Source organism: Olea europaea, chromosome 11 (genome assembly GCF_002742605.1).
Source record: "Olea europaea var. sylvestris chromosome 11, O_europaea_v1, whole genome shotgun sequence".
Taxonomy (NCBI): Eukaryota; Viridiplantae; Streptophyta; class Magnoliopsida; order Lamiales; family Oleaceae; genus Olea; species Olea europaea.
In genome coordinates this window covers 24,378,912-24,389,853 of record NC_036247.1, presented here as the reverse complement: position 1 = coordinate 24,389,853, position 10,942 = coordinate 24,378,912, and the positions used below count along the sequence as shown (strand labels likewise).

The 10,942-nt window shown below is 35.5% G+C and overlaps 1 protein-coding gene across 1 annotated transcript; it reads left to right on the top strand.

Annotated features, from left to right (window-relative positions):
- Window positions 1–586: 586 nt before the first annotated feature.
- LOC111403831 (subtilisin-like protease SBT2.5) lies at window positions 587–8,414 on the top strand. The gene is made up of 12 exons (XM_023032457.1): window positions 587–851; window positions 1,026–1,106; window positions 1,275–1,511; window positions 2,349–2,493; window positions 2,588–2,982; window positions 3,703–3,798; window positions 3,906–3,978; window positions 5,146–5,431; window positions 6,286–6,611; window positions 6,753–7,020; window positions 7,272–7,553; window positions 7,700–8,414. Exons 3-12 carry the CDS (start codon window positions 1,321–1,323, stop codon window positions 8,104–8,106), a joined length of 2,469 nt encoding a protein of 822 aa, XP_022888225.1. The 5' UTR covers window positions 587–851; window positions 1,026–1,106; window positions 1,275–1,320; the 3' UTR covers window positions 8,107–8,414.
- Window positions 8,415–10,942: the final 2,528 nt, after the last annotated feature.

Sequence of the window (10,942 nt, the reverse complement as noted above, 5' to 3'; positions counted from 1 at the left end):
AGTGAATTTTATTGATCAAAATCATATACAAATACACCAAACTTTCCGGGCCAATTCTTGAATTTGGACAATTCTTGTCATTCTTGACGAATGACACCGATATAATTAAACTTTAAAGTCAACTTACTCATTTTTCAAGATGGGTGTGAAGCTTGTTACCCAAAATTACACTTTTTTGACAAATTTCATGAGCCATTCTTGGGACGATCCATCTATAAGTGGAAGTTCGAATGAGTGGCGTTTAAAAAATCAACAAATAAATTGTAATTATAAGTGAAATACAACTCGAATTCAGAGCTAACTGATTCTCTAGAAAATTAATCAAAATTATATAATGATCATCAAACACTATTCACTCTATTTTCACCCTTTTTTAAAAGTATGGAACATAATCATGTCTTTGAATCCACCACTCGAACTAACTATTTTTCTATTAGTATGCCACCCATGTGTAATAATGCCGCCTCCAAAAAGCTTATTAATTTGAAAAAGGTAACTGTTCATGAGCTAATCTCATTCAATTTAAAAACTAATCCAATATCAAACTCAAGCATTGATCTGATTTTAATAATTTAATTAAAATGATGAAAGAGTCCTTCTTTCTGGCGCGTCCCCAATAAATGGAAGTGACCCCAATCACAAGAACCCTAAAGACTCTCTACTCCACTCCATGTCACAATTTTCACTTACAGAGAGAGGAATAAATTGTTTTTTTCTATTTTTCAAGCTCAATTGATCAATTTCATTTCATTCTAATTGCTTGAACTGTGAAAAAGTGAAAATAAGTTACTGTAGAAGTGCTGAGTGAAAAGGACAGTAATGTCAAATGGTGATTCCTTTCGTGGATCAGTGTGAGTTATTAAAGACCTTAGCTTTTGTTCTTTAATGGGGTTTTGTTTGATTTTCTTGTATATTCTGATGATGCCTTGCTTATTCATTCAGCTTCCTATACGCACACACAGATGTATGTATATGTTGCACCATATATAGGCCATTTGCTGCTATTTAATTCTCTATAGTTGCAGCTTTTTCACAGGGAACAATTTGAGTAAGTTAAGAACGGAACTTCAAGCTCATGTACTTGATCAGGCATAATTTATTCAAAGGTAAATTACTATCCTAACTCATATGCAGTATATTGATTTGCACGGTCAAGTAGATAATGTACGAGGTGCATTATTTATTTATTTATTTTTTTTGTTTTTTCAGTTTTCCTACTGACATTCCTTCTAGGTTTCTTATTGCTGTTTATTGGTTATGGTGGAAATGAACAGATTCGAATTAGTGTGCGTGTGAGGAGTTGGACGGAGAAAGGTTAAAATGAGTAACAAGGAGTTGACCAGTTCTTTTATCGTGGTTATATTATTATTCAATCTTGTGATTCTTGGAAAAGCTGAAATTTACATTGTGACGGTGGAAGGAGAGCCTGTGATAAGTTATAAAGGCGGTATCAATGGGTTTGAAGCTACTGCTGTGGAGTCTGACTCTGACGAGAAAATTGATGTCTCTAGGTACATGTTATATGTATTTTTTTTTCTAGTTGAAATCTTTATTGCTTCTCATACAAGAGGAAGTTATTCAGTAGCCTCTATGTGGGACCATGATTGACGCTTTATTTAGTTAAACTCTGAGTTTTCTTAATTTTGTTCTGTATGATTTCTCTGGTTTGGTATATAGATGATTTGAAAATATGTTTGGCTTCATCTACTGTGTGTTTATTAGTCAAGTAGTCGTGCAATGAACCATTTAGCGAATATAGCCAAGTCATGTAGTTGCCAATTCGCAGTGCAGATTTTATAAGTTTCTAGTTTAGATAATTTCTATTTTGTTAAGCGGTCTCTGTATCCATTTATCATTGTTTACCACGTCACATTAAATTTTAAGTAGCTGTGCCATTGTTGGAAGGGTTTCGCACCAATACTCTAGCCTTATAATAATACTATGCTTCAGTTCCTTGATGGCAACAGTAACACTAGAAAGACTGTATGCTAATGCTTGGAAAAATTGAAATTTGATGAACTAGTGTGTTTAATAACTCTGGCAGTGTAGTCATATATTTCTGATTCATCAAAATAGTTTTAGTAGTAAATATCGTAAAAGTTGTGATGTGCATGAGATTTGATTTGTGAAAGGTTCTTTTGTGATGAAAGAACAGAAGCCCACCAAGGTGCTTTTTATGCCCCGCATAATCTCATGGTTAATATTTTTCTTTTATGATGGTAATAATCCAAGAGGATTGTCTATAGATATTACTGTGTTTGATGCATCTCTAATTCTTTGAGCTGAGGTTGATTGAAATTCTTAAAACTTGATCTTCCTTTTGCTTTATGATTTTGGCTCCTCTTCAGTGAATTAGTCATATCCTACTCCCGTCACCTGGAAAAGAAACATGATATGCTTCTGGGGATGATGTTTGACCGAGGAACCTACAAGAAACTCTACAGCTACCGTCATCTAATCAACGGCTTTGCAGTTCACATTTCACCTGAGCAGGTGATGTTCTATGTTATTTATTTGCTTTTCTTCAAGTTGCTTGATGTTCGATATTCTTCTGCATACATTCCTTACACCATCAGTGTATTAGTAGGCAGAAACACTTAGAGGAGCACCTGGTGTGAAGTCTGTGGAAAAAGATTGGAAGGTTAGGAGACTTACGACCCATACTCCACAGTTTTTGGGGCTTCCAACTGGAGTATGGCCAACAGGAGGTGGATTTGACCGGGCTGGAGAGGATATTGTCATAGCCTTCGTGGATTCAGGAATTTATCCTCATCACCCAAGCTTTTCAACACATAATACTGAACCGTATGGACCTGTTCTGAGGTATAGAGGTAAATGTGAGGTTGATCCAGACACCAAGAGAGACTTTTGTAATGGAAAGATTGTTGGAGCTCAACACTTTGCTGAAGCTGCTAAAATGGCTGGTGCATTTAATCCAGGAATTGATTTTGATTCTCCTCTTGACGGAGATGGACATGGAAGGTTTGAGTTACTATGCTTTGATAATTCAATTAGTTCAAAGCTGGGTTCTCTCCTTACATTCTAATATTTATTGAAATTATTAAAAGTATATATTGTGATTTTGTAAAGATGGGCAGGTGACTAAAAAGGATACCTATAATGCAAAACTGTAACTAGTAAATTGCTTGAGCAGTAGTAAATTAATTTTCCTAGGAACTGTTTCCTGCATGAGTGTGATACTTGTCACGCGCTGGAGACATTTCTAAACATCCAAGATATTAATAAATGGGTAAAAAAAATTCATTTTGGACACATTGAAGACTTAAGTCATGTCAATAGACTTACAAGTAGTAAATGAGAAGCTGTAATGTGGGCTTCAAGTACAAATGAGAAAGCATGCCTACAGTAAGCAATATGTATGATGAACCCATCTATATTGGGCCACTGTTGTTTCCTTGAATTCCAATAAAGCACTTACATTCTTTCGTCAAATTCTTTTTGAAACCAACAGCCATCAATCTACCGCTACTTTTCTATTAAGTTTTCTCTTAATTCACATGGATGTAATATCCCCTTTTATTTCATAAAATGCATAATGCATTGTAAGCACTAAATTAGAGGGGACTAAAGAGTCTCATGAAATCTTTAAAAGTGATGGTTTTGCTCTCTCCAAGATTGTACTTTTGTCAATGTAATTGTTGTGATGTTGTGGAGCTTACTTCAAGAATACTTTCTTACCAGTCATACAGCCGCTATTGCAGCTGGGAATAATGGAGTTCTTGTGAGGATGCATGGATTTGAATATGGACGAGCAAGTGGAATGGCACCCCGTGCTAGGTATAGCCATGTTCACGTACACTTGCAATGTTGTGAAATTAGCATTTAAGTCTTTTTCTCCCAATTAGAAAGTGATTTGCTTAACTATGGATGTTTTTCTTTTTTAGGATTGCTGTGTACAAGGCACTCTACAGAATATTTGGTGGATTTGTTGCAGATGTAGTGGCTGCTATTGATCAGGTATTCTAAAATGTGTAAGTTGATATGTAAATATCAGCCGGGATGACAGACAAATACCTCGATGTTTTTGGCTGAAACTGCATAAAAATTGAGTAAAATAGCTTGGTCATACCGAGATCTTGCTCAGCTACAATTAGCAGTTGAGCACAAGCAATAAAATGAATTTTCTGTTTCTTTGAGCAATGAAGTCTCCATAGAGTCCTCCCCCCCCCTAAATTTTAGGTCATAAAAAACTGGGGAAAATAAAACAATCATTGAAGATTAATATCCACCTTTGATCACCTTCTTTAGGTATCGGTGGGACAGAGCATCTTCTGTAAAGAATCTCCAGAGTTACTCTATTTGGAATTTGAAGTGACATAATTTACTGTTTATAATAAATGCAATAATTTTTAAATTTTATAAAAATGCTTTCTATCTTGAATTCAGAGCTCAAGGTAATCAAATCAATAAAATGGAAGATAATACAAGTTAGCTGATCCAGTTGAGTTTCTGACCTTTTCAAATCGACATGGTTTGATAGATTTGATTCAGTGAACAAACCTTTTCATCAGTATACACCAAGTTTACAGGAAATGACGTTCAGCTTGTTGTGCATACTTTGCTCAATGAGAAGATCAAATTCCATATGGGCAGATCAGATATATATATATATCTTAAATTGTTTATGTTGGTCAAACACACTTTTATCTACACTTTCTGAGGGACTGGCTGTTTAAATTATAATTGTAAAAATTCCCAAACACAAGCGCCTATATTGGGAACTGAATCATTCTCATTCCAACCAGTCTATGTCAATTTTTTACAACATCATGTATAAGGAGTATTATTCTGGATTTGATTATTAAATTTTCTTCTTCTTCTTCTTTCTTTTTTTCATTTGTTTTTCCTTTTTTTTTTTATAAAAATTATTATTATTAAAAACGTGTAGAAACTGCAAATGTGTTTATTCAGTGTTGGTTTGAGTGCCTGTGACACAAATAGATTCCAAAGAAGCTGATGATAAACCTCTCCTTTGTGCCTGAGGAACTCATAACTATAGTTGAGTCATGAGTGTATTGCCTGAACGACAACAAGCATTGAAGGCCAAAATAATATTGATTGCCTAAGTCTAAACCTGAGTTCACTAATACCTAGATTCTTATTAAAGTTACTATTTATTGTCAGGCTGTTCATGATGGTGTTGACGTTTTGAATCTCTCGGTGGGGCCTAATAGTCCTGGAGCAGCTACAAAGACCACGTTTTTGAACCCATTTGACACTGCCCTTCTTTCAGCTGTGAAAGCTGGAGTTTTTGTTGCACAGGCAGCTGGAAATGGAGGTCCATTTCCCAAAACTCTGTTGTCATACAGCCCTTGGATAGCATCTGTGGCTGCTGCAGTTGATGATCGGACATATAAGAACCATTTGACCTTGGGCAACGGGAAAATCTTAGCTGGAATTGGGTTGTCACGTAAGTATCTATGGACCGATGTCCCTTCTTATTACCTGGCCAGAGATGGGGAGTAAAATTGGAACTGGAGGTTCAATAATTGGAATTAGAATCTGAAATCATTCCAATTAAATTATGGACAAAAAAATTATATTGGAGGATTAAGAACTAATGTAAAGATAGAAATGTTCAATGCTTGGTTCTTTTATTGGGTACAAATCTTTAATTTTTCTCTAATTTATTCTGTTGACGAGCAGATTGGCATCACATTATGCAATACATGATAATTTATTCATTATTAATCTTCTCTTGAATCATGTTGCTTTTAAATCATCTGCTCTCTATTTGAGATTTACTCGATACAACTGTAAGCTATAGCCATTTAGTGATATGATGCAGGCGGATTAACATATTTTTCATTATTAATCTTCTCTTGAAACAAGCAAGTCAACTTTTTATTAGCTGTCACCCTTCTCTTCAAATGCATCTCCTTTTTATTGTTTCTTTTGGGATTAGCCAATCTAGAGTAGATGTGTATACCATTGTATTGGCAGTTATAAAGTTTTAGAATGTGAAGACATGGTTTCTGAGTTACTGTGCTCCTATTTGACGTCCTTTACTTTAATTTATTTTATTTCTCATTTTCAACCACACATTTACATTATAAAATATTCTGCACGTAAACCCAAAACCTTTTCCTACTTTTGAACCATACATTCTCCAAAAATACTATTCAAAACAATGTTTTTAAAATTTTAAGGATGTCAAACAGGGGCATAATATGCTCATGCTGTAGAACTTATTGTCAGTTTTCTCTTGCCTTATTTTTCTTCCTCCAGCTGACGTATATGTTGTGTCTTTCACTCTTTCTGCAGCTGCTACACATGCAAATCGAACATTTACCTTTGTAGCGGCTAATGATGTGCTGTTGGATTCTTCAGTCACTAAGTATAGTCCTTGTGATTGCCAGAGACCAGAAGTTTTAAACAAAAATTTGGTGGCGGGAAACATTCTTCTCTGTGGCTATTCTTTCAATTTTGTTTCTGGTACTGCTTCAATCAAGAGAGTCTCCGAAACTGCGAAGATTCTCGGTGCAGTTGGCTTTGTTCTAGCAGTGGAAAATGCTTCTCCAGGAACAAAATATGATCCTGTTCCTGTTGGTATTCCTGGGATCCTCATCACGGATGTTAGCAAGTCAATGGTAAATACTATATCTGAATCCTTTACTTGGAAGAATCACAGATGCAAGAAAAATGATGTCTTTCTCTTTCAAATGTGTTTCTTCCGGCAACACTCGTTTGTAACAATTTTCTGGTCATTGCATGGTTATAACATCTTCTAGGAACTCATAGACTACTATAATATTTCTACACCACGGGATTGGACTGGGCGAGTAAAGAATTTTAAGGCTGTGGGAAGCATTGGGGAAAGTCTGAAGCCTATACTCCATAAATCTGCACCACAAGTAGCATTGTTCTCTGCCCGGGGACCCAATATCAAAGATTACAGCTTTCAAGATGCAGATCTCCTGAAACCAGATATTCTAGCTCCTGGCTCTCTAATTTGGTCTGCTTGGGCTCCAAATGGAACTGATGAGGCAGATTATGCTGGTACAGTGCTCACGAAGACCATGCTTAAAACTTACTTTTACAGAAAAAAGAGTTTTAATTAGCAAAAAATGTAAATTTCTAGAAATATAAGTTTCATTGTTTTAAAAAGGGTAACTTTGAAAATCATGTTGAGCAAAATAAGCGAGTTAAAGAGTAAGTTTGACTTACTTATAAGCACTGCCAAACAAGCCCTTGAAATATCCTATTTAGATAATTAAGCAAGAGACCTGATGTCACATTGTTTGGGTCAGGTGAAGAATTTGCTATGATATCTGGAACTAGCATGGCTGCACCTCATATAGCAGGAATAGCTGCTCTTTTGAAACAGAAGCACCCTCATTGGAGTCCTGCTGCAATCAAATCAGCCTTGATGACTACATCAACAACCCTTGACCGGACTGAGAGACCTCTTCAAGCCCAACAATTCTCTGAATCTGGAACTATGTCTCTAGTCCCTGCAACGCCTTTTGATTTTGGAAGTGGCCACGTTAATCCCACAGCTGCTCTAGATCCTGGACTTGTCTTTGATGCAGGTAATTAATCTTTAGTTTTTCATGTTGATTATATTTTGCCTGATTTTTTACTGGGATATGACTAAATGTAAAGAGTTGCACCCCAGCTCCATTTATTACTTAAAATGAAAAGGTTGTCTCAATTACTTCTTTTTTCGTTGATTTAGGATATGAAGACTACATAGGGTTCTTATGCACTACACCTGGAATTGATGCTCATGAGATAAGAAATTACACAAATTCTCCCTGCAATTACACCCTTGGACATCCATGGAATCTCAACATCCCGTCAATCACAATTTCACATCTCATGGGAACTCAAACTGTGACACGCACCGTGAAAAATGTTGCCAAGGAAGAAACCTATGTTATCACAGGAAGGATGGCACCAGCAATAGCCATAGATACAAATCCTCCCGCAATGACTCTAAGACCTGGTGCATCTGGAAAATTCTCAGTGACTCTCACAGTTCGATCAGCTACAGGAGCATATAGTTTTGGAGAAATTCTTATGAAGGGGAGTAGAGGGCACAAGGTCAGGATCCCCATCGTAGCAATGGGTTTTGATCGATAGAGTCAAATGTTTGTTTTGTGATATTCTTTTGATCTCTGGGGGAATAAGGTACATAAAGTCAGATGTACTTCGTCCAAAAAATATAAGTAATGCAAATCATTAAAGGTCCCTCCAGGAAAGAGGCTTTTAGATCCTTCCTCTGCTATAAGTTTTTCAAATTTGTTTTGTAATATTGGTCAATTCAGTGCTTAGTATCCCCATCACGTTGTAAGAAGTTGTCTTTGTTTGAAGGATATTCGAAGGTTAAGTCCTTCTATACTGTATTTTTAACTGCTTTTGTAATAAATAGCTAGCTGAATTATTTTTTATTTAGTTGCAATTGCACTCTCTTGAAGGTTTATTATAGACATTTAAGAAAGTATCTGGTATGATGAAATGAAGACTAATGATTTTTGAACTTGCAACCAAGTAGATTTGCATAATGTTACAAATCATAAAAGATCTCCCTAACTTTTGGACAAGAACCCCTATAAATGCTCACCTCAAACAACAGAAGCACCTCTCCATCTAAACTAATCTGCAATCTTGATATGTAAAGTGAGTTTGGCTCCTCTTCTTGAAAAAAAGCTACTTTTTACGGAGCACACACTCTATGTGTGAAGAAAAGATGCTCTTAGTTTTCTTGTAAATCTGATTCACTTCTCCTGTTAAATGATATCTCTCTAATGGTAGCCAAAATAGGCTTCCATGACCTCGCTGGTGACTTCTGCATAGCATACGACGCCTGATCATTCTCCAGTTCATCTCCGGCCCTCGGACTTGAAAAACGGTTAGGACTATTAGCTGGAGAACTCCATACCGGGCTTGTACCGTATCGGCTGGGCGAACAACTTTGCCTCTCTGAACCAGTTTTGGACGGCCGGCACTTTTGTGCCATGGAGGCTAGCTTCCTCGCTATCGGGGCCAACTCGACCGGCGAAACATTGGACTGTAACAGCGAATATGGTAGCATGAAATAGATCCTGCCAGGTTCAAGAACAGTTTCTGGCTTGAGAGGGACTGAACCAGATAGTATCTGAGCATGAGTGAACAAAAATTGCTTTGTGGGCTTGCCAGTTAGTTCACCAACTGTAACAGGATACTCTAAATCCTCAACAAAACCATTAAAATGCACAACCCTAATGCTCTTCAGTTCAGCTACTGATGATCTTTTGCAAGAGTAACTGCAGCCCATTTCTAAACAACCCCAGTTTCCACCTTATGAATTTTGATCTTGATCTTGCAAGAAAAGAAGCTGGTCATCTGCTTATATAATAAGTGGTCAACTGAACGGTAAAGACTGATGGAGTGTTTGGTAAGGAAGATAGGATAATACAGACAATATTAAATAATGTATAAAAATTAAAATCTTGCTCATGCCCGAGCGTTGAATACTAGTTATAGTCATGAATTTAGATCTTGAAATAAAATAGCGTGTAGAAATTAATATCAATTACTAAGCTCATGTTTGTTTCCCATTCTTTCCCATTAAAATAAAAAATATGATCGTTATTCATGCATCAAGCCATTAAATTTGAATTTTTATTGCTTGTGTAGGGTCCATAACGATTATATTTTTTATTCTCATTCTTACAAAAATGAAAAACAAACAGAACGTAAATATTATTTATACACTGTCAACTTCGCGAAAACAGTTTTCTACAAGAGCAGGTTGGAGAGAGGAGACTGAAGTCAGATAGAAAGACAAAAAGAGTCCTTGGCCCGTTTTGGTTGCGTGAATTATTGTGGAAAAGACTTATTCAAAGAGTATTACTTAATTTTACCTTCTTTATCGGGTTACTATAATATCATTGAACTTCAAAGTTTTATCAGCAGTCACTAATTTTTAGATTTTGTGACTCAAATAACGCTAACATGATTAAACTGGCAATTTATAGAGCAAATCGCATTTTAAAAACCCATTTTTGCAAAATAAAATGATTACTTTTCTAACACTCAAAACTAAGAGAAATGTTGGGTGTACAGATTCTGATTTCACAGAACCCATACAAACCACTCACAACAACGAGTGTGTGGTGTGGTGGGGTGGATTTTTTTGGCACTTTTTTATTCATATGAGACCCACATTCATGTGAGATTTCTGTATACTTTTTGTGAATTAAATTCTGTGTATATAAAAAAAACTCTAAAACTAAACCCTCAAAATTCATGCTCACAATTTATTCCATGAGTGATATAAGACCCGAAATCTGGGTTTTTTTCATAAAAAGTAGGGTTTTTAATTTAATAAAAAATTAGGGTTTTTGAGTAAACCCAAATTATGGTTTTATTAAACAAGAAGATAGGTTATTATTATTATTATTATTTGAGTGGTGGGGTGGGGAGGGGGGGGGGAATTTAATTGGAAACATCAAGTGCACCTTTTTATGAAACAAAAACTTAGGTTTTTGGTAAATTTTAATATAAAACAATGAATTAGGCTTTGTAATCACTGAATAAAGAAATTATTAGAGTTTTTAGAAAATTAATTACAAAACAAAAATTTAGAGTTCTAATTTGTCAGATTAAATTTGGAATATGAGGTTTAGGGATTGGTTCAATGTATTTTAAGCATCAGAAAAGTGCAAATTGATTTCAATAATAAATTTTCAAATTGCAATTTATCTAATACTTACACGATTTAGCCTGACTGGCTTAATTTAATTGTTAGTGAAATTTATGTAAAATGAAGAAAAGCTTAGTGACCAACAAAATAATTAACCCGTTCAAAGTAAAATTGGGTGGAATGAAAGGGAAAGAAGTGGAATCAAAGACTGTTTTTCATGCCTTGTGCTTAGGGTTAGAATATTTTGACTGCAAGTCTACGATGCTAAACATTATGACAATGACAAATTTA